This window comes from Carassius auratus, unplaced genomic scaffold (genome assembly GCF_003368295.1).
Source record: "Carassius auratus strain Wakin unplaced genomic scaffold, ASM336829v1 scaf_tig00008123, whole genome shotgun sequence".
NCBI lineage: Eukaryota > Metazoa > Chordata > Actinopteri > Cypriniformes > Cyprinidae > Carassius > Carassius auratus.
In genome coordinates, this window is record NW_020523908.1 from 25,445 (window position 1) to 51,149 (window position 25,705).

Here is a 25,705-nt window from a genome sequence, read left to right on the forward strand (position 1 = left end):
CATCTGATCATGTCATTACATTTCCATTAAACTCCAGCAATCATGATACTGAGCTGAAGGTCACCGAACCCGTTTCTCAAGAGCACCTGTGTTTAGCCAAGAAAGAGCCAGTGACACACAAAACACATCATATTCCCCTTGATATCCACCCACCTTTACTGCTAATGGAAAGCTAATGAAAGGATGCGTCTGTACACAGTAAAATATCATTTTAAACCTGAAATTGTTGACTACAAATAGCCATCTACTCAAGATCCATTGAGGACGAGAGCCAGCGACGTGTAATTTGATGGGATAGAGGCAGGTGGATGAAGGAGGGGACTTGTTTGCAGTGAATATATATATATATATATATATATATATATATATATATATCTTGCATTAGGTTTCATTGTCTTTCCCAGTTGCCTTTTGTTTTTTCTTGTTTTATGCATAAACCTCACTCAATGCATTTGGATTTTTGCTTGAAACAGGATTTAAAAACCTTCCAATTTCATGCTAACTTCCTAAAAAACACATTCTGTCCAGGCCTGATGATAACTGACCCCTCGCCTGTGTTGCCGTGTCCCATATCATCAGACAAGCGCTCGCTCCTTTCTAATGCAAGTCTATAGAGGATCTGTCTGAATAATGAGAAATGCATTTTTCAAATCTTTAAATAAACCTCGAGTAATAATTTAAAATGTCACCCTCATTCCCAAATTAACATGTAAGATGTCAGCCAGAATTGTCAAAAATAACTTACATTTTTAGTATTTTTGGCTGGTTTAAAAGTAAAATCTAAAAGTATCTGAAAATCAACAAGATTAGTCTACTTGAGAAGCAACACTGCATACGATATTGAATAAGATACGTTTTTTTTTTTAGACTGATTTTTCCATTTGTTTTCAGCTTGTTTATGCTTAAAACAAGTTAAAAATATGCAGGGCATTAAAGGTTAGGCAAGTTTATTTATTCGTACACAATGGTAACTCAAAGTACTTTACAAAATGCACTTGTATTAAAGATTTAACCTCTAAAAACAAATCCTAATAACTTATGCATTGCTGATTCTCTAGTAAATGCATCTGGTTTCAAATATGTTTCAAATATTTACATTTTAGATGTCTGTACCGGAAAACAAGTCCTTATTATTGTTATTCTTGCAGTGTACTATGGCTCCAATACAAATGCATGTTTTTTATTTTTTTATTTAGACACTGCAAAAATTTTATTTATCAAATTGATTATTTAATAGTATTTTTGTCCTGTTTTCCAGTACAAACATAATTTTTTTTTAAAGATACATTTACATGAGACTCAAAATGGCATAAGATATTAAGTCTTGTTTTCTGAAAGAAAGGACTCAAAATAAGTGCATTTTATAATGAAAATTGAAAAAAAAAGAAAAAGAAAAAACTGTCAATGAGCTTGTTTTCGCTTTGAATTCTCCTTGTTTTAAGGATAAATTCACTTAATTGTTCAATTTTTCAGAAAACAAGACTCAACATCACGAGTCATTTTGCTGGCAATCTTGAATTAAATGTTTGGATAGTTGTACTGTAAAACAAGTAAAAATACTTAAGAATTGTTTTTGCAGTGCATGCCGTTTTATGTGCATATTGATTCAGATCATATAGTTTCTGCAGTGTAACTAGCTCTGTTCACTTACACTAATGTGATCAGCTGGGATTGTTTTTCTCTTTTCAGTGACTGCGAGAAGCATTGGCAGCCTCTGTTCACAGTCTCTGCCTTTTTTAATCACGTTACTGCGTAATTTATCAGTTTCGGGTCCAAAACGGCAGATAAAAGATCCTCTGTAATGTCACGCTTCATTCCAGCCCACATATGAATACCATCCAATCCATTTCTACACTTCCTGAGCACATTTTATTAACAATTGCACTGAGATCTGCAGGGACGTGCTTGTCTGAGTGAGCAACAGTAACTAAGGAGGCTGAGACTGATCGAACTGAGGTCACATGAGGTTTTAGTTCTTGTTCAACAACTTTGTCTCCTCTACAAAGTGCTTCAGAACGGAGATGATGAAATAGTGATACGACTGAGTGAACCATCATCACATGGATTACTGAAACCAGACAGTGTGATTTTACATTATTGCTCAAAGAAAGAGGAATGAAAGTTATGCAAACATTAAAACGGTGGCAACGCAAAAAATAAGTGAACTCTGTTAGATAAAAAGGAATTATGTAAAAAAGTTCAATCCGAATGGCCACAGAGCATTAAGGCTAGAGCCACGACACACACACACACATTAAGGACAGCTCTGTCAGGTGCACTATATTACACGAAGGCTTGTTTGCGCCCGACAGAAAAGATTCGCTTCTACATTCCGAGACGGTGTCAGAAAGTGAGCAAGGCTTCGGTCTCAGCAATGCTAATCCTGGCCGTGTTGTGAAAGTGGGTGTCCGGTGTGCAGGAGACGGTGGAGTCGTGTTCGCCTGTGTCAGCGTCAGCCGCTCTGAATGTACTTCTTAATAACCACACAGCCGTGTCTGAAGAGCGGGCAGGGCATGCTCTGCTGCAGCGTCCACACGTTTGTACAGGGGTCAAAGGCCTCCATGGTTCCCAGAGCTGGACCCTCGCTGCTCACGATGCCACCGGTCACGTAGATCTTCCCATCCAGGACCACCGCACTGGAAAAAAGACGTTATTTCGGAAAAAGATTAGTTCCTTTTTTTTTTTTTTTACCATTGATTTTCATTTTTTGAAAAAACAAAAACATACCACCTAGAACCTATAATAAAGTGAAATAAAATACCACTACAAAATACTACTACTAATAATAATAAAAACAAAAAAGAAAGATTATTACACTAAACCTTTTTTAAAATAAAAATGCTAATAATAATACAAATATTAAATATATAATTTAAAAACAATAATCAGATATCAGACAACCCTGAGCCTATTATTAATTGTTATTATTAAAAACAAAGAAAGATAAAACGGCAGAAAAAAAAAATAATTAAAACAAATAAAAGTGATAATGACATCAAAATTAATAATAATATATATTAGAAAAAACAATAACAACAAATATACAGTGGCACAGTAAACCAGTGATTTTATTCTTAACTAAAATTAAATCAATACATTTTTTTTACTTGAAATAAAATAAACATTAACTGAACATTAACTAAAAAAACTTTAAATGATTTTATTTCAGCTTTTCATTTACATTAACTGAAAGTACTAAAATATTAAAAATGAATAAACTAAAATGAATGAATAAAAAATGCTAAAAATTACAGACATATAAAAATGAAAATTTATTAAAAAAAAAACAACAAAACTACTAAAACTATAAAGTGAGAAATAATATATTTTTTTAAATTATATTCAAAAATATAACATATTATCAATAAGAAACTGTCTACACCCAAGTAGATTTCATACACTATAAGCTAACCCAAAACTGCTATATCTTCTAAAGCTGAGGGCTTTAAGTCTTGGCCTGCCATTCTCCTCTTAATGCAAAACCTTGTTCGCTGGTTCAGTTTCTGATTGGACCAAACACAGTGCTAAAATACTTTGGCAATGTTGGAGTTGTGAATTGGCACCAGACTGTGTAATCCTCTCAGATTCTCGGCCCTAGTTATTCGAGAACAAATTTCTGGATTTTGAACCACATATACTGTACATAAGTGTGATGATAAAGATTATGTTCCCATTTGCCATCTTACATAAAGGCTCGGTATTGTAAAACTGTCTAACTGATGGATGAGACGAATCATCTACCTCCTAATCTTCTCTTTGGGCCGTATTCATTTCAAGCCCTTGACAGGCTTCAAAATGTTAATGCAGAAACTCATGCGAGTATGACTGTAACTGACGTGTCGTTTCGGGAAAACATATTTGTATCACAAATACACAGTGGAAGTATAAAAGGTGTCTGTGTGTGTTTTGGGAAGACCTGATGCTCTAGTGATTGTTTGGCAGCTCATTCATGCTTCATCTGCTGCTGAGCTAATTGCTGCCTCTGCTGCGAATACCAATCAGCGTTGAAAGCAAATCGGGCCCAAAGCACTACCCTGGGGGACACCGAATAAAATCTAAGGAGCGAGCAGGGGAGGCTTTGTGCAAACTGGAACACATCGCTTTGACAATGTGCTTTTCCCAGCTTGATCCATCTGCATTCACTTGATGATGGTTGTTAATGCTCATTATGTTCATTAACATTACGTAATGGTAGCAGTTATGGGGCGAGAATTGCATTTTTTGGGTTATTTGAAAACGACTGCAACACATTTACATGCATTTGTCACTAAATTAATAAGGACAATAACAATAAAGATAACTTAGTCAAAGCACTAAAAACTAAAAAACAAATGCATTTTAGACAGCTGGAGTGGGAGCCTGTGGTGTACTATATATATATATATATATATATATATATATAAGCTTTAAGTACGTTTTTTAACTAACTAAAGCCTCTAAAAGTGTCTAATCTTGACTATAAATGCTTGATTTGAAGAATATGTAAGTGTTCACATGAAGTAGCCTCAACAAGACACATGATTTGAGGTATAATTCATGTCTGTAATGCAATATAAACTGAGTAACTATATATTTTCTAGTTTATGGGACCTTTTGAGTCGTAATTGGTGAGAAATTATGAAACTATGTATGCTTTAAATCACATGACTTGGTGAGTTTGATACAAGCTCTGACCCAGTGATTTGAACGCAAAAGTTTCATACATTTTTCAAAGCTTCAATTAAGCAATATTTCACTCTATTAGCATTTTGCATTTAGTGTACAAATTCAAATTCTCAAAACAGAGTGGTATTACTTAGGAAGTAATACTACTGATGCACCAGTACAGCAAACCTATACTCCTATATATATAGCTGTATTTATACAATCATGAACGGTTTAAGTAGTCACGACTAACTAGCTTTCTGACAGCTCTAAAACCTCTCCATCCAGATTTCTCCATAGCCCAATGCTGATCTTACCTGCAGAACTGTCTGGAGTGGTTCATGTTGGGTCCTGCTTTGATGTTTCCCTTGTCGGGGTCGTATATGGTGGTGGCTCTGGCATACGCTCCTCCGAGGATGAAGATATATCCATTCAGAGTCACCGCAGGAGCATATTTGTTATCTGAACAATGGGAGAATAAAACACAAGTCACCAATTTTGTGAGTTGGAAGTCAAAACCCAATGTAAAAACACAATAAAACCAGTCCATAAGTGAATGAATTGCATTTTGGATTGCAATCTTGCAATCAGGAATAGTGGCACAGATGAATCATTCAGAGTAAGACCAGGAAGACGTATTAAAGTACATTAGGTCAATTGGCTTCATGCTGACTTCAGATAAATGTCTTGTTAAAGCATCACACCTTATCTTATAAACAAGTTAACAAACCCCATTTTACAGCAGAGATGTAAACAGTAAGCATATTACGTTTCATTTATTGAGAAAGCCAAGCAACAGCTTATTAATTTCAACAATATATGAGTCTAACAGTAACAGCTGAGGTCATTCTGTTGACTGTCCAATTGTAAATCAATAGCCCTGTTCCAGCACATTATGTTGGCATGAATGTGGTTAACTTCTTTGATTTGAGTAATCAAGCAGGGGAAAACACATAAATAATTGATGAGTGGCAAATAATTGAATTGAATTCACATTCAACCCAGCAGCTGTGACTTCAACCTCAGCCGCTGAAGAGAGACGCGAGAACATTGAGCTAATTAAATCTTGAGCCTTTTCAGATTTGGAGTGAGACCTCCTGGGAAGAACAGATATTACAGATAATGTAAAAAACTAAGAAAGAGGAGGAAAGATGAATAAATAATGGTCAGAAATAGAAGCGTGCATGCTGTCCATGTGCAATGGGCAATACTGAACACCAAACAAGATAAATATTTGATCTCACTTAATCTATCAAAGTTAAGCGATGCTCTAATCACAAGATAAATACAAGATCACCACCACAGTCCATTGGTAAATCTCACAAAACCTGTTAAGAACTGAGACATATTTCACCACACAATAAATTAATTAATAAAACAATTATATATATATATATATATATATATATATATATATATATATATATATATATATATATATATATATATATATATATATATATAATATTTATTCATTTATTGTTTATATTTATGTATATGTTTTGATTTTGTGTGTGGCTTCAATCTGTATTACAATAAATGAATAAATAATCTTTATTTAATCTTTAATTATAAATATTTAATAATGCATTATTGTGATGCAAAAATTTCTAAATTATGCAATACAAGCAAAACCATAGAAATAAATATTATTTAAATTATAATTTTTGTACTATTTAAAACAATGACATTTAAATTAAATTTAACAATATTTACATTATCTGCATAAAAAAAACTCATTGTTATGCATAAAGAGAGAAATAGAAACAATTTTTATTTAAATGTAAATATAAACAAAATATATTAATTGAATTAAATAACATTTTCATTATTGTAATGATATATACACACACACACACACACATTATAGCAAGCACTTTTTTTTCTGAAATGAATCACGATTAATCGCACCTAACATTAAAGTTTTTAAATATACTTCTATATTGCAATAATTTCACATCCAATCTTAAGAAACAATATAAAGTTTAATGGCATCTTTTTGACTGAAGGCAAGTATTTCTTAGTATTCTATACCAAATTATTTCCGTTTTAATAGAACTACAAACAAAAATGAATGCGATTTTTAATATTGTAATGCACAAAATATGATTTATTATTTACATAATTTCTGTATTATTTAAATTAATTTCCTGGGTTTATTGCGGTTTAGTTGACAGTGTTTGTGGTCTGTAAGTAAATAACCACTGAAGATAGTTTAGACTCTTCCCTTAGAACAAACAAACAACAACAAAACAATTAAAAACAGTGAAATGTGACCTAGTTGTTTTCACCTTCTGCCTCTCTAGAGTTGTTTTCTGAACTTTCTTTGCAGTGTTTCTCGAGGGAATCTCCGTCTGGCATCAGTTCTCTGCCTGACCGCACATGTTTGAGGATGATTTGGAGTGAATCTGAAGTGTCAATCATCCTCGCTCATGTGGCACAACTACTAAACGGGGCTCTTGAAGGAATATCGCACACAAACAGCAGCGGTGCTTTTAGTTAAAGTTTCACACTTCCATAAATGTGGCTATAACACCAAAGCCCTTCGTCTCCCCGATGCGTTCCATGTCTTCGGGCGGCTCTTCTCCACGGCCGCTTTATTTACATGTTAAACACAGAACACAATACAGTACAGCAGGAGCTCGAGCCTGTCCCACTGCGTTTCTGGCCTGTCAAACACAATAAGTGTGCCAGCGGGAGGAAGGTGTTGTCATTCACAGACGCTTGACAATACTGTTCCCTGCCGATAAGACGGACAGAGATGAATAACTGCGAAAGGGAACATTAGGAAGATCGCTGACGATTCTCTTACTGCTGACTGACCCAATCAAACTACTCCACGGCAGATCTTATCGTTTTTCAGTGCTCAATGTGTCACCAACAATGCAATAAATACTATACTGAACAAGAATTTAGGTCTGATTTTTCTGGTTAAAATATCTAAAAAGGATGGTCAGAAGCAACACTTGCATTCATGCTTAAGACTTGCATCTTTACCACAAGAGAATTCGCGCATTTCTTATATTTTGAAGTATACTGTAAAAGTTTAAAACAAGTGTTTTAAAAATCTGCAAGTGCAAAAGACAAAATACTCTTATATTGCAATGCAATCTACAAAAATGTACTATTACGTGCAACGTTGCTTCTCAACTAAATTGATCTTGTCGCAACATTAGTTTGTTTTTGGACACTTTAACTGGATAAAAAGTACACACACACACAAAAAAAGACCAATTAAAACTTAAGTAGTTATTTTTGCAGTGCACAGGAGAATTTTATCAGTCATTGTGTATTTCAGGCAAATGTTAATGCACTTAAATTTTGTAAATACTTTAATGCATTTATTTGAACAAAAACACTGTGAAAAGAGTAATATTTTTTAAAACTTATTAGCACTTGTTTAGCATCATTACTTCAGTCTTCAGTATCAAACGATCCTTCGGAAATCATTCTAATATGCTGAATATTTCGTAATTTTATCAACGATGAAAACGGTTTCATACTTTTGTGGAAACTGTGATTTTTTTTTTCGGGATTATTTGATACAGTTCAAAACAATATTGAAATACACATGGTTTCATTATAAATGTCTTTACTGTCACCTTTCATTACTTTAATGCGTCCTTCCTGAATAAAAGCATTAAATCAATCACATAAACCTAAACCGTGATCGGTTTTTATTGGGTTTGAGCCTGCAACCTTTACCTCCCCACATCTTCAGCCGTTAGTCTCCACTGACCTACACTGCAATTACACGGCCATTTTATTATGCTACAGTCATTTTAGTTCCTCTACCACTGTTGACCGTTTCCATGGCTTTATCGATCGTGTCTGAAGTCAAATAACAAGACAATGAAGACTGAGGTGCTTTGTATTTGAGCCTTTGCTGGTTCTTACACAAACACGGCTGCAATAAACATATGATCCCTGGGCCACAATGTCCACAGCGACATCAGAATCAATAAGCGCCTCACGGTCCAGAGCAACATCGAAATCAATAAGCGCTCGAGCTGAGATGACGTTACCGGCTGAAACCCTCAAGAGTTCATTATCCACCAGCAACACTTGACATCACCAATGACCTTTCCAGATCGCACACAATAATCCAAATATCATGTTCTTCTCACATGCAGCTGGCCTTTGGAGATGATGTCCGCCAACGTCTCTGCGCTTTGAGTCACCGGCTCTAAACGCTCATCATCTACTTGGCTGTTCGACCATGTGTGTGAGTGAATGTTTGCGTCATATCTCACTCGTGCTGCAATGAACGGCATAACTGCTAGGGCTGTGCAAAAAATCGAATGGGATTTTCATGCGCATCTCATCAGTAAAGACGCTCCTGTAATTAGAAGTGCGTCTCCAGCATGTGCGTTTAGATCAGGGTTGCCAGGTTTTCACAACAAATCCTGCCCAGTTGCTTCTCAAAACTAGCCCAAGCACGTTTCCAGAAGGTTCCCCAATAAAAATTGCTTCCCGGGATTAAAATATATGTTTTTTGGCAGGGTTGCCTTGGTAAAATTCGCATTTTAGGGGCTAAATATCACGTTATTGGTATTGTCACTTCGACCCGCGGACATGAAAAACAACAACGCAGACTTGGCAACACTGGTTGGCATTTACCTTATTTTCCGGACTAAAATTCACACTTTTTTTCATAGTTTGGCTGGTCCTGCGACTTATAGTCAGGTGCGACTTTTGTATCAAAATTAATTTGACATGAACCGAGAGAAATAAACCAAAACCAACTATAAGTCGCATTTATTTAGAACCAAGAGAAAACATTACCGTCTCCAGCCACAAGAGGGTGCTCTATGTCTTCAATTTAGACTACAGGAGCACTGAGCAGCATAGAGCGCCCTCTTGTGGCTGGAGACGGTAATGTTTTCTCTTGGTTCTAAATAAATGCGACTTATAGTCCGAAAAATACGGTACTACACAGAGCCGTAATTCACTGACAATCTACACTAAATCGATTTTAAAATCTCAGGCGACCCTTTGTTAATTTTGTGTTAGTTTGTCGGTAGACTACGGCTTTGTGTAGTAAATGCCGCTCCACCTGAACCAATGTTGCCAAGTCTGCGGTTGGTTTTCATGTCTGCGGATTGAACCAACCCCAATACCAATAATGTGATATTTGGCGCCTAAAATGCGAATTTTACCAAGGCAACTCTTCCAAAAAACTTATATTTTAACCACAGGAAGCAATTTTTATTGGGGAACCTCCTGGAAACGCCCTTTGGCTAGTTTTGGACTAGTTTTGAGAAGCAACTGGCTAGGATTTGTTGGGAAAATCTGGCAACCCTGATCTGAACGCATGTGCTGGAGATATACTACTAATTACAGGATGCGCATGAAAATCATATACGATTATTTTGCACAGCCCTAATAACCGCGCTCACATTTCTGATGCATTATCTGATGCTTTTGAAGGAGTTTGATGTGACGCGTCAGACCTTATTCACGTTCAGTTACGTACATCAACAACTGGCTGGAGGAAGAGCTCATTCCACAAACATGACAGCTCTGTCATTATTTACTCACTCTCGTGTCGTTCTGAACCTGGACGCTGTTATTACTCCTGTGGAACTAGAATGAAGAATCTTCACACAGATCATAGTGACATCTTTCCAGCTCAGAAGAGAGCAAGAAAACAAGAAGAAACACAATAAAAGTAGTCCATAGGACTCATGCGCTACAAAAAAACTCACTGACAAGGAGAAACAAGGAGGAAAATCATCAGGAAATAACACCTTGTTTGTTTTGATATTTTAGTACATTGGCAATAATCAGGAATAAAATATGTTTTTTTTTTCTACATTTAATTTTTATTTCAGTTAAAGTTTATTGTATTTCAATTTCCTATAAATGATTATTTTTATGATTTTAGTTTTAGTAATTTTATCATGTGCTTTTGTTATTATTATTATTTTTATGTTTTAGTTTCTTTTAAATACATTCTTTTTTGTTTATTTTTTTATTTTAGTTTTACCTTTTAGTTATTTTAGTACCTTGGAAATTCCCTGATATAAAATACAATTTTAATATTTAATTTAATGTAGTTAAAGTTCATTTTATTTAAATAAACACACACACACACACAATATTTTTTAGGATTTTATTTTTAGTCAACTACAGTAAACCTGCGAAAAAACTCAGAAATATTACAATCCAATGAAGTGTATGCTTCAAATAACAACTTACATTTGGATCTGTTCCCCTCAACACACATAATATCATATTTTTTTAGAGGACATAAATTACATGCACAGCTTTATAATAATTTAATGATGTATTTTGCCCTTTCTACAATCCACAAAAGAAGCTCAGACATTCTGCTCTTGTGTTTCACAACACTTCTGAGACATCATTATTTCTAAAGAACTTCTTATATGTACTTATACATTTCTTTTTTTTTTTTACTCTTTCCTTTGCTTTTACCCTTGTGGTGCTGTTAAATCATTGTTACTTTTTTATTTTTATTTTTTAGATTTTTTTTTTCACTTCACTGGAATAGTACAAAATTAATTAAATATTCGAGATACCAATCTCAAATTTGCAACATGATTTGTTAAGATTTAATTTTCTCAGTTTTAGAGTAAAACATTTTAGAAAATATTTATTCCATATACAATTCAAAAAATAGTATTTTTGTGCATTTTATTAAACTGAGTATTTTCTTTTCAGCAATATAATCTGCCAAGTGCCTTAGGTTCTTTGAAAAAGATACCAAACATAAGTCTGTGTTCCAAAGCATTCAATATAAGACATTAAACTAAAAATATTATAAACTATATTCAGAGATTGCACAATGCTCTGAAACGCACAACAGATCCATGTTTTGACTTTGAACATGCAATGCTCACATTAATTCAATGAAATCATAGATGCCACACAAGATGAATTCTAGAGGAAAAGCATTAAGTGTAAAGACTTTGAGTCATCTGTAAATGTGAATGATGGTCTTGTCAAGTAGCAGAGAGGATAATTAGTGAGAAACTGTTGAAGGCATGCAAACACGAGAAACTCGTTACTAGCTAAGGTTGAGTTTTTATTATGCGTGCACTTAATGTTAGCAGAAACCGTTTACAGTGAAGCTCTGTTCACACTGACGACTGCTGGAGGACGCTGCAAATCTCATTAAAAACAAACTAATTCTGGTCAATTTGTTGCTGCAAAACGCCATTGCTTTGCTAAAGAACACACGCACCAATTAGCTGGCCCAAAAATACTCTTTTAGAGATTTCAGACTAACCCCATTCAAGCAGATACAAGCTGTTCATGCATCACCGAGATGAATATGAACTGATTCGCTTTAAAAGTTCCTCGTTTATTCATGCATGCCACACAAATATAACAAGACATTTATAAATCTTGCTGACTTACACTGGAGTTTGCAAATACAAAAGTGTGTTTAAAGAACAGCAATAAACAGATAATGATTTATCATCTTTCCTATCTATTGTCTTTCCTATGCTTTTTTTCTCATTTTGAAATCTCTTTGCTTTACAGTATTAATTGTAGATTCTCATTCAGAAACATGAGGGAGATCAAATAGCAACCAATAAAAATAACCATAATTCATCAAAAGAAGACCAATAAGCAATCACTTCGCATAAATGCATGATATTAACTAACTGCAAACTGCTCTGAAACATGAAAGTTTGAAGTAAAATGACTGAAATAGTATTTTTTTACTAAGATTAATAAATGCTTTAGAAGCATTTTTCACTTTTATGTAATGTTAACTAATTATCGTAGTGTGCCTGTATATTTTAAACGTCAGACGTGTCTGTGAGAAAGGCTTGCAGCAGTCAGGGGGATATCCAAAATAACTTCTTCTGCTGACTAAAACTGGCAGATGAAGCTGGTTTCAGGGCGGTTTGAGTGTGGCTGTGTGTCCTTGTTCAAATCCACACTTATTTCTGCACTAATGGGGAAACGCTTGCTTTTCCAGCGGTAATGAAACGCCCGAGTCCTGCTCTCGCTGTGTGTCCCTCAGGGCTGCTTTCGCCTCTGAGACACAGGTTCCTTCTCCCTTGAGCGTCCCTCCACCCACAAGCTCAAGATCTCTGGCGTGTGTCAAAATGCCAAATACTAATGAGGTCAAATACTAGTGAAATCCCATGAAGTTATAGTTTCTCAGTTTCAGAACTGTCTAATGCAAAACTTTAGGAATACAATGCATCTGATGGGGGGCCTGAAATTATCCATGCATCCATGCATGAGTTGTAAAATATATTTCCATACATTTACAGTATATTATTGCACTACCGTGCGAAAGCTTGGCTTGGAATGCTTTTTGCATTTATTTGAGTAAAAACACAGTAAAAACAGTAATACTGTGACATAAAAATTACCGTTTTCTATGTAAATACATTTTAAATTTGTAATTTATTTCTGTGATCAAAGTTGAATTTTCAGCATCATTACTCCACTCTTTAATGTTTAAAACTAAAACAGTTGTGCTGCTTCACATCTGTGTAATTTTTAGCATTCTTTGCATTCTATTTTGAACAGTATTTGTTCAAAATAGGAATCTTTTGGCTTATTTACCGGCATATTTGATCAATTCAATGCATCCTTTCTGAATAAAAGTATTCATATAATACTTCATACTGACCTCAAAACTTTCGAGCAGTAGTGTATGTGACTGATAAGCTCTCGTACCCAGAAGACAGCAGGTGAGGAGCACAGTTTGCACTTCAGTAATTGTCCCGAGCGCTCTTACCGATCATTGGCGACTCAATAAAGCTCCAGGCGTTGGTTTGAGGCACATATGACTGAAGGACTCCAGCAGAGCGGCCGGCCTCGTTCACTCCCCCAAACACATAGATCTTCCCCCCACACACCGTCGCCGCCGCAGAATGGACAGGTTTGGGCAAAGGAGCCACCATCTCCCACTGGTTAGTGATGGTGTCGTACCTGGAGAGAAAATGAAACGCCATTCATCCTGGAGCAACAGACAGAGCTGAATTCAAAGTGCCTTTTTTAGAGGGAACATTGCTCTGTTTTTTGATTCTGACTGCTCATGTGAAGGGTTAAACGTTTTGCAAACATCAAAACCCACTAACAGCTTTTATTATGCCTTGGAAAAATGACTATTAAAGTTGGCCTAAATAAAAAAACCTGACGTGAATAAAAAAAAAAAAAAAAAAAAAAAAAAAAAAAAAAAGCAAATACAGCAAAATGTCTCTCCGTGTGGACAGGACCTAAGATTTGTTGCTTTTAAATAAAAAAAAATAATAATAATAATAAAATAAAATAAAATAAAATAAAATAAAAAAGTGAATTTAAAAAAAAAAAAAAAAAAAGAAAAAAAAAGCAAATACAGCAAAACGTCTCTCCGTGTGGACAGGACCTAAGATTTGTTGCTTTTAAATAAAAAAAAAAAAAAAAAAAAATAATAAAATAAAATAAAATAAAATAAAAAAGTGAATTTAAAAAAAAAGAAAAAAAAGAAAAAAAAAGCAAATACAGCAAAACGTCTCTCCGTGTGGACAGGACCTAAGATTTGTTGCTTTTAAATAAAATAAAATAAAATTAAATAAAATTAAAAATTAAAAATTAGAAATTAGAAATTAGAAATTAAAAATTAAAAATTAAAAATTAAAAATTAAAAATTAAAAAATAAAATAAAATAAAATAAAATAAAATAAAATTAAAATAAAGTAAAATAAATAAATAAAATATTATTTAAGTAATATTTAAATCATCAAATTTAAACAAATAATTATTATAAATTTTTTATGAATAAAATTTAATAATACAATATAAAAAATATAGTTAATAAATATATATTTTTATGTGTGTATACATTTTAATTATTAAATAGTATTTATGTAACAATATTTAAATGATCAGAAATAAATAAAATATATACATATATATCTTGCATTTTACAACACTATTTCAAAATATCATTAATATAATACTATTAAATATGTAATATAAAAATATTTTTCTATTATTAAACACAAAATAATAATTTTTAAATAAACGTTTTTCACAAAACAACACTCCCGAGACTTATTTTCTGCAATCATGCTTCTCAAAGTTTAAGTGTTGTGTGATCAGACGATGGAAATGGATGATGCTGAATGATTAAAATATCTATACAACCAACTTAAAAAACAAAAACCCAATCAGTTATATTAATTGCTTTAACAGAAGAACAGTCGTGAGGTTCTTGCATGAAATCCTCCGGTGCACCTGTCTGCTGCAGACATTAAGGTGAAAACACCCTGAAACACTCCTTTAATTTATGCATGATACTGTGCTGCGGGGTTTTGCTCGGGAGGTTTTCCCAGAAGTGCTAACTTCTCCAGCAATCTTCCACAGCCAGTATCTGTTAAATGTGCAGTAGATAAGCCAGCCGTCTCCAAACACGTTTCTGCTCCTCCATTAAGACTCATAATGGTCTCAGTCAGCGAGTGCGACCGCGGCTCATTCCCTGCTCAATTTTCACCTTCTAACAGGCAATCTCCTGATGTCTCCCACAGGTCCTCCTCTAGAAATCAGAGCAGCATCTGAGCTGGATTCAGGGCTGCTCGGCTGCAGAGCCCACTTTAACACATCCACATGCAGATGAAGAAATCAGCAGTGCAGGTGTGGAATCGATGCGTTTTTGGGGGGACTATCATATGAAAATTAAGCAAATGTGTTTATAACATACATATTCTAAAGTGTGTATATTATTGTGTAATATAGTATATTACATTATAAAATATTTTTAAACAACATTTCATAATATTAATACATTTTATACCTTTTTAATATTGAAGCATTATTATGTTATTATTTTAAAAATATTTTTTGTATTTTTTTATATACGCAAACACATTTTGGAATTTGAATGTGTATATTTTTTATATTTTTAAATTGTATTATTTAAGGATATTTAATAAGTAATATTTTTAACACACACACACACACAAACACACACTTTTATATTTGTACTGGAAAATAAGACAAAAATAATGAGTGAATATATTTTCCTATTAAGAATTTTTTTTAATCTATTTATTTATAAATAAAGTATAAACACAGATTATATATATATATATATATATATATATATATATATATATATATATATATATATATAATCTGTGTTTATACAATGTTTTTAAAGAATTTTTAGATATTTGAACTGTTAAATTAGACAAAAGTGAGACGACAAGTTTTCATACATACATACACACACATATATATATAAATATTTTTATTATAATTTTTATTATATTTTTATATTCTATTATTTTATATTCTATTATTTTATATTCGATTTTATAATTTATATTCTATTTATATTATTTTTATATTTATATATATATATATATATATATATATATATATATATATATATATTTTTTATATATATATATATATATATATATATATATATATATAATTATTATAAAAATAATATAAATATAAATATAATATAAATTATAAAATAGAATAAATATAATTATTTTTGTCAAATTTTCCAGTGCAAACTAAAAATTCTTTAAACACATTGTATAAACACACACACACACATATATATATATATATATATATATACAAATATATATATGTATTTTTTTTTTTAGATATTTGTATTGGAAAATTGCAAAAAAAAAAAAAAGAAAAAAAAAAGAGAATAAAGGCGACAACTCTCCTCAACAAGACATGATTTGAGGTCATGTCTGCAGAACAAATCTTATCACTATCCTCAGAAATGAATAACATTAATAGTTTTTGTGATATATTAGTTGATGTTTTTCCCCACATAACAGAACTGAGTTCAAGCAGATGGCTGGTGAGCAGATACTGGTTCATTGTCAGCTCAGCGGCCGCAGGAAGACCATTAATTACACAGAAGGAGAGTGTTATCAGGCCACTTCTGCCTCTTCTTTAATGAGACTTTTACAGCGGCGTACAGGAAGGAACTAATTATACGAGGCAGAGACTCGCTGGATGAAAGTGCGGTTATAAATAAAGACATCTGTGGAACAAATGAAAAATGATTATGGCTCACGTTCTATCATATAAAAGGAGTCTGATACGAATTACAGCAATTAGCAAGGAACCACCTGCAGTCATGTGACTTTTCTAGCATATGTGGCTTTGATGTAGATTCTGCTTTAATTACTAGTATTGTTTTGTTTGATGAGAAATCCAAAACCTACATATACAATATCATTATCTCTCAGTTGTTTTTAAATAGCACACACACACACACACACATACATATACATATATATATATATATATATATATTTGTTTTTAAATTTAACTTAACGTAAACAATAAACTCTCTTTCTGCAGGCCCTTTCATCAGTGCATTTTTTTACTTTTAAAAATACAGAAATAAACTAGCCTAAATATTTAAAATTAAATAAATTAAAATGAAAACCGACAAATATACAACTAAAAGCCAATTCAAAAACATTTATAAAGACATTAAATATATTTGAATAATACAGATCACTAATATGCCTAATTATATTTAGTTAATATTAAGCTACATTGTTTTTATACTCATCATTATACCCCACTCACTCACTTTTAATCCAATTTAAATATTTATTTTAATCTATAATATGTATTTTTTTTAATCAAATATTTGTCTACAGTATCTATAAATAAATCAGTATTTTTATGCATTTATTTATTAGTTTGCTTTATTTTTTGTTTTGATTGAATTATTTACTTATTAATTTTAATCTACAATTGATTTATTTAAATAGTAATGCAAGTACACATCACAGCATTCAAACGTTTAAAATTTAGATTAATTTTTTTTTTACTTTCATGTCAATATTCAAAGTCAGTCTCGACAAGTTTTCTTTTTCCAGTTGTCTATATGTTACTGAAACCCAGGAGGCTGAGAAGAGCCAGAACTGATCGTTCCCTCTCTGATTTGTCGCTAATTAGTATTTGCTGCTAAAAATATCACGCACGTTCATATTTCTTTTAACAGTGTCTATAAATGACTCAACTTAAACAAACAGGCTGATGTTACTCCCGCAGCGTTCGCAGTGCTTTAAACACGCTGTGAATTCTCTGCCGTGACAGATGAACAGACCGCCGTCTCACGAGAGCTGCGACATGAGACGCCTCGCATGCAAACAGATGGGAGGTAATGGACACTCGGTACTCGGGACGGTTAGATTTCACAGAAATATGTGCTGAAGTGGCGATCTTGCAGATACCAGTCAAGGATCAGCCAAAGCCGTGAGGCTCACGAGGGCAGGTCTTGATCTAATGTTACTTGGGCCTTGTCTCTGCATCAACAACTTTAATAAGAACTCAAAGACCATGAAAGCCTCTTAGCCGAGCCAGCAAGAGAACACAGAAATTAATGAAAGAGGTCGTGCTATGAAAAAATAATACAGTTTCCTAGTTCTTTTGAGATAAGAGAGATTAATCAACAATCTTTCAAATGCATTACAAAACATATTTTCTTACTAGCTAAAAACAAAACATGACTTGAAACATGACTTTTATTTAAATAGTTATGAAAAAAAATGCATCTTTTTAAGCACCTTTTTGATCAAGTATACTTAAGCAAAGTTCAAGTATATTTTTAAGTATACTTTATGTAGCAAGTATACAAATATGAGTGTTCTAGTAGTATATTTGTATATAAGTGTGCTGTTTAAATACTCCTTGGGAATAAATTGGCTCACTTTCTATTATATAAAACTATACTTTTAAGTATAACAGTAGCACACTTTGAGTACACAACTAGTTTACATCCATGTCTGTAGTTTGCACTGCAATTATACTAAACGTGTATACTGACAGTTTACTAATTAAATACTTTGTACACTTTGAAATATAGTCTAAGTAAACTACTGTTTTCATATGCTCATAAGTTTTCTTTAAGTGAACTTAACATCATACTTTAAAGTATACTACTGCCCCTATTTAGGTTTTAATTTGTATATATTTTGTTAATGTGAATATCTGAACATACAAAACATCCAAAGAAAAAAACAGCAAGTTCCATAAAAAATAAATAACATTTTAAACAAAAAGCTGAAAAAAGACTATGAATTGGATTCAGAACGATAATCAAAAATGTAGATGGAGTCGATCAACACCCCAAAGCTTGACTGTAATTATTACCTCTTCATCGGTCCACATTTTATTCCATAACGTTACAGTTTTGATGCTGTTTTATGTCAGATGATGGTGTTAGATTATGTGTGCTAGTATCTTGTGTTTCTTTTTTCTTCTTCACTTGTGTTTTTTTTTGGAAAATCTGTACAGGAGATGTGTTCCAACACAGATTCTGGGATTACATGTATAGCTCAAATATATTTAGACTTTTTGTAAGTATAAGTCAAGTATATACTATGCAGGAGCTGGCAGTTAAACTGGGGGACAAACAAGGGACTCGTGAACAACTATCACAAAACATAAAAACAGTCATGGATCCTACAGGAAATGACAGATAGTATTAAGATTTTTTTTTTTTATTACTGCATGGTATGTCTTGTAAACATCTGATGTGAAATAGCTCATACAAGACAGCACTAGATAAAAAATAACATGCAGTTTTCACGATCCCTCGATGAATGTGAAATCTAACTGTAGTGAAAGCACTATTGCAAGTATGACTACATTAAGACGTGTAACGGTGATAAACTAGGACAACAAGGTTACAACAAACATTTCTTGAGCACTTCAATGAACAAGAGAGCCAAAAGACAGATGGCCTTTCCATTTGTTTTGGTAAAAGCAGGGCACCTTCAGCATAGAGTCGGTGAAGTCAAGGGACTCAAAACCTGTAGCACCACCATATGAACCAATAACACAAGGCTTTCTCAAGACAACTGGCTTTTGAAAAGATGTAGTTGGGCACATCCCTATCATCATTTGCCGGGTACTGAGGGCGGGTGACCTGAGGGGCGTCTGGCATCATTACTGGAGCAGATCGCCATCCATCCGTCAGCGAGAGATGGGATTAGAGAGTCACACCGGGCCAAAAGCACACACACACACATACACATGACCAGTCACAGACCTTTCTATATATAACCCATCCAGCTCTGGACCTGCTCCGGTGTCAAGGTTATGTCTGCTTTCTCGATGAGTCCTGCTCTGCTCGACTTTAAAGGCTGTATATCAGTGTCTTCCCATCTCCATCCATTAAGTCCGGTTTAAAATACACGGCCGACGCTGCTGTATAATCACTTTCCATTTGTAAATGGTCCAAAACACGAGACCCATCATAGGCGGAGCGTGTGTAAGGCTGGCCACGGGTGGGAAATTAACGGGAGCTTGGGACAAAATGCCTCGGCACAGTCAGTGTAACTAAATCAGTTACGGCTGTCGCGAATAAAATGAAGATTGGAGCATTAAATTTAGATCGGTTCATGTTGCATCATAACAAATCTCACACGCAACTCAATCGAAAGCGTTCCAATGACTCAACACTGCACTTCTCTCATTATAAACAACAAAGTGCAGATGTACGTATGATGTAGTGACGGGAAGTGTGGATCATTTTAAGAATCTTTTCTCCAATTAATTTCATTCATTTCAGCAGAATATAATTTCGAATAAGAACAAAACTATAATTTAGCCAAGGCCGAAGTATGAGAAACCGAAACGATTTATTCATAGTTTCAGGTTATTCAGTCTTTTGTCACGTCACATCCCCGTTGGCTTTAAGGCTTCGCAGTACTGGAAACCTCATTGATTAGTTCATGATTAATTGGGTTTGAGTCATTCGTTCTTTTTCAATGGAAAATTGAAACATTAATTTTTTGCATTTGCAGCTGTTTTAAATGAGCTCTGAGGTGTATTATGATTAAAAGATCACAGAAAACCCCTACCTCAGTAGCATTTTAGAGTATTTATTTACAAAAATCAGCTGAATACATTTGGCATGAATGAAACTGATGTTAAAGCGGTCATTGTTCTGTTGTTGGATGTAATAATGAACACAGCAGGAATGCAGTACGCTGTAGACAGAGCTGGTTTTGACAGTGTTTTTAAACAACCATTGAGAAGATTTAACCAAACTATGTTACAAACACCTTTCATTACGACCCTAAAGAATAGTTAAACTTGTGGAAAATGGGCATCCAATAACCCCTTTAATGGAAATCAGTCAAAAGTTAATGTGTTTTCCTAGAACAGCCTCCATGAAAAACAGGAAAAAATAAAAAATAAAATAATAATAATAATATATATATATATATATATATATATATATATATATTATTTTTATTTTATTTTTTGTGTGTGTGTGTGTGTGTTTTTTTAAAATAAAATCTCCCCTTATTTTATTTTAATTTGATTTATTTTGTTGATTGCAGTTTTACTTTCTAAACTTTTCACACAGAAAAAGTTGCTCCGGTTCTCCCATCTGTTATGATAACACAGGTCATATCTCCTCCTCTCCTACGGCACAAAATTCAATTAAATCCAGAGATAAACAGATGTTTTTGATCAACTACGCATCTGCAATGATCTGAAAAACAGCCCATTTGCTTAGCCTTTCCATGTGCACCAAAAGAAACAAACAAGAAAACTCTACAGTAGCGAACAGGAACAGACAGCCATCAAACACGCTGAATTTCCAGAAATAAAGTGCTTCAACGGATCAAGAGACGCCCATTAAACACCACCCGTGGCATCACAAAACTCACAATGGGCTTTAGAGAATAAAGACACTGCTTTGATGATGTTACAGAAGAAGTCTAACATCACAGACCCTGACACAACAATTATAAATGGCCAAATGCCCCCAAATATTTGAAATCTCGCAGATCTGCTACTCTCCATTATGCAGCACTATTATTGCACATGCAATAATATTTCCTTTCATGCAGTGTGTAATGGATCTATGTGAATGTTTTAAACTTAAAAGTGCACAATAAATAAAGGTGTTGTCTCCCAAAGGAAAGAATGGTCTCAGTGAGCCTAAACCGTTTTATTTTCACTTCCAAAAAAATGATCCTGCAAAGAATCAGATTGGATAATGTGGTGGTATTTTGAGAAAATGAAACAAGAAGTGTTTTTTTTTTTTTACCTTGAATGCATGTACGTATTGTAGGAAACTCCCTAAACTAGCCTTGAAAATGGCATAACGGGGCACTATAAAATATTAACAAATAATTCAAAATGATTAATTACCATCAAGGACTGGACCTAGAATTTCCTTCACTTTTGTACTTTTTTATGCTTCAAGTTCAAGACATGGTTATGGCCTTGGACTTTATATTAGATGTCATACTGAATTTAACGTGGATGAAAAAGAGGCATATAGTTATGTCATTAACTGTATATAGGTCCTAGATCATGTAATAACTTTCAAAACTATTTTTGTCTACTGAAATTTCTATTTGGAAAGATGTTTCATCAGCTGAACAAACAGTCAGTTGTTAAACAATGGTGCAATCCATTGAAAACACTGTACTTCAGTCCCTTACAGTCAAAACATGACCCTGGCTAAGGTCTATTGAGGGGCAAGAGACAAAGAGAGCTACAATTAAAAATAAAAATACTGTCATTTGCATCCCGTCTTGTGGTTTTGACGATGAGTGGGGTCTGAAGTGGAAGTACGGCAGAGATAAAGGCACGGCGGCAGACGGCGAGCTATCAGCTCTTTAATGCCACGGTGTGTTGAGTTTTCACGGTGGGACGCTCTCTCTCTCTTTCTCTCTCTCTCTCTCTCTCTCTCAGCATGGCACAATGACAACCGCAGAGACACACTCCGTTCATTTACAGGGAAAATCAAGAACAACTGCTCCTACTTTGGTCTGGTCCTCTGGGATCCATTCAAAGATGTCCATGACACCAAAAGCATCACAAAGCCAAATGATTAGTATTATGAAAAAACATGCTCCGTACCATCATTATTATTGCTCAGAGTACAGGATCAGGGATTAGGGTTGGTACGATTTCTTTTTAATCATAAATCTATTCTGCATACCGATGCAACATTTATTTGGGCAAAAAAAAAGAAAAATCAGTAATATTGTGGAATATTATTAAAATATCAGAAGTGTTTTCTATTTTAATACATTTCAAAATGTAATTTATTTCTGTGGTGTGCAGCTGTATTTTCAGCATCATTCCTCCAGTCTTCAGTGTCACATGATCTTCAGAAATCATTCTGATATGATGGTTTACTGCTCAAGATACATTTCTGATTATTATCAAATCTTGAAAACAGTTGTGCTGCTTCATATTTTTGTGGAAATTGTGATAATTTTAAATGATTCTTTTGAGCAACAAAGTCTAAATTAGATTTTTTTTTTACATTATAATTAATTTAATTTAATTAATTTAATTCATTAATTTAATTTATGCATTTAGCAGACGCTTCTTAAATTGCATTCAGTCTATCAATTTTTATGACAATCATGTGTTCCCAGGGAATCGAACCCCCAACCTTGCGCTTGATAATGCAGTGCGCTACCAATTGAGCTACAGCAACACGTTCTTACTGTCACAATAAATAAAAAATAAATTTAAATATATTCTTAATTAAAATCTTAATTTAAATGACTTAAAAACAATATAAATCTTTTGAATTGCTGTGTAACCAACGCTCATTATAAACAACAAAAAATTATTAATTTCTTAAAATATACAAATTAATAAAACAGAATAAAAAACAAAACATGATTAAAAAAAATTAAATCGTTCAAATAAATTAAAAAACAAACGAAATCTGAATTGCAGTGTAACCAAGGATTTTTGCCCTGACTGGTTGGTAGAAACCATTTTTTCCTCTTGATACTGACGAATCATTCACATCAATACCAGGAATGTGCATTAAAAAAATAAATGGGAGTTTTTTTAATTTCACGCTGACTTTATAGCATATACTTGGTGATCCATGTTGATGATGTTTTTAGCTAAGCAGCGATAATCGAAGCAATATTTCCTTTTGGGTTAATGATTACATAATATCCCCATTACAGACAGAGCAGATTTAGTGCTTTAATTGAAGCAGACGTGCATTTGGCTTCAGCAAGTGTCATGCTGCATTGTGAGAGTGCCGAAGTCACGACTACATGACAGAGAATAAACTCCCTAGAGCCGCTGCTCACCCCTCTGCCCCTTGATTTAACTCTCAATCCCACAGTCAGAGCTAAAGACACAGAAAACAACTCCAAGTGTGAGACTGTGGCTTTACTACTGGAATCCATCATCACAGAGCAATTAAACAGAAAGTGTTGATCAGTGGGCTTGAGCGGGGCATGCCGTCAGAGGGCTGGACTCGAGGGGTGTGCTATTTGGAGACTGTGAAAGGTTAGGAGGTGCCTGGTGAGAGCACGCACCAGCCACCACGATTAGCACCAGGATTCAGTGCACAAATATGACATTTGATGAGCCGGTGTGAACATGTGGTGCCGTACACAAGCTGTGTTTGTGTATAATGCCATCAAAATGAGAATGCCTTCACCCACTAAACACAGCTGTCTCAACACGAGCATGGAGCTTGACTTCAGGCATATTTCAGAAATTAGAAATGCAATGATCTTGCTATTAGGCGCAGTGCTTGTAAGTTGTACTCAGTAAAATGCTTTAAGAATGCATGCAACATTTATTGTAAATTTAATGGAGATTCTCAGCAGTGGCCGAAAACTTTTAAAAAATGTAATTTATCTCTTGGATGCAAAGCTAAATTTTTAGGAACACAACAAATTAAACAACTTTTGAATGGCGCAGTACTCTTGCTTCATGCAAGTCTTTCTTTTTTGTAACATTCCAAAATAAATTAATCTTATAAAAACTTTATAACTCCTAATCCTAATTAGTAACAATAATAATCACATATTGCTAAAAAAAACATGAACTACAACATATGACTTTTGCTTCGATTGGAAGGTAAAAAGTGTTTTCTTTGGTTTAACGTGCACTGATGAATCATTCACAATAAAACCAGTAAAGTGCATTAAGAAAGTAAATAGTCAATTTTATTTTCATGCTGACTTTGAAATAATATATGCAATGCCCAGATAATGTCTCTAGAGCATATACTTTATGCTCCAGACATTAACCAACACAACAATCTTGATATCAGGTGCTATTGTTTTTGTACTCAGTAAAGAATAAAGTATGCATGCAATATTTATTGTAGATAAAATGGAGATGCCTGGTAACTTCATGAATGCCTGGCATTAAAGAAAAACAATGAATCTTACTGACCCAAACTTTTGAATGATACTGCATCTACCCTCATTATAAACGCAGTAATCATCAGTAACTGCTTAGACTATTCCCCAAATAATCAGACCTATGATTTTTGGCTTGATTGGATGGTAAAAAGAATCACTAATGAATTATTCACAATAGATAGAGTCAATACTAATTTCATGCCGACTTTAAAGCATGTACTTTTAGACATTATGGATGCATAACCTTGATATCAGGTTCAATGGTGTGCTAATGTACTGACTAAAATGCTTGAGGAATGAAGAATGCAATGCATGCAATACATTCAGTAGTTACTGTAAATATAATAAAGATGCTCAACGCTTCCCGGTAACTTTATGCACGTCGCTCTCTTTGGTGGAATCAAAATAAATAAATAAATCTTAACTTTGGACAATGCATCTAATCCTACAAATAAACAACAGTAATCATCTTTTTTCTTTGGATTAGCATGCACTAATTAATCCTTCACAATAAGACCAGCAATGTGCATTAGGAAAAATAAATAAAGACACTTACAAATGCATGCCATCTTTGAAATAATACATAGAAGTATATGCTTTAGACATTATGAACGTAACAACCTTAATATCAGAGTATTTGTTATTATACTCTAAGACTGAAGCATGCAGTATTCAGTAGCAATGCAAATCTTTCTTTTTTTGTGGCATTGATTAAAATCATCAAAAACCCCCTGAATACATACTTGCTTAAAGTTACCAGTAACTGCTGAGCTTCATTATTTTATTTACTCACTAAAGTCAGTTGCATTCTCATTTGGCATTTATATACACTCAACTCCAAAACTTACGGAGCTGCATCCATAAAAAGCGTTTAAAACACACTCTAAAAAATTATCTGAAGCGTTACGATGACTTCTAAGATCCCC

The 25,705-nt window shown here is 33.7% G+C and overlaps 1 protein-coding gene across 2 annotated transcripts in view; it reads right to left on the reverse strand.

Annotated features, from left to right (window-relative positions):
• Positions 1-969: 969 nt before the first annotated feature.
• The window catches only part of LOC113071775 (kelch-like protein 29), a 99,802-nt gene continuing 75,066 nt past the window's right edge, over positions 970-25,705 (reverse strand). For both annotated transcript variants that reach the window (XM_026245078.1, XM_026245079.1), the window contains exons 12-14: positions 13,373-13,566; positions 4,962-5,106; positions 970-2,636 (exon numbers count right to left, since the gene is read on the reverse strand). In XM_026245078.1, the coding sequence (XP_026100863.1) occupies positions 2,453-2,636; positions 4,962-5,106; positions 13,373-13,566 (523 nt within the window). In that variant the 3' untranslated portion in view covers positions 970-2,452. The remainder of the gene's footprint in view (positions 2,637-4,961; positions 5,107-13,372; positions 13,567-25,705) is intronic.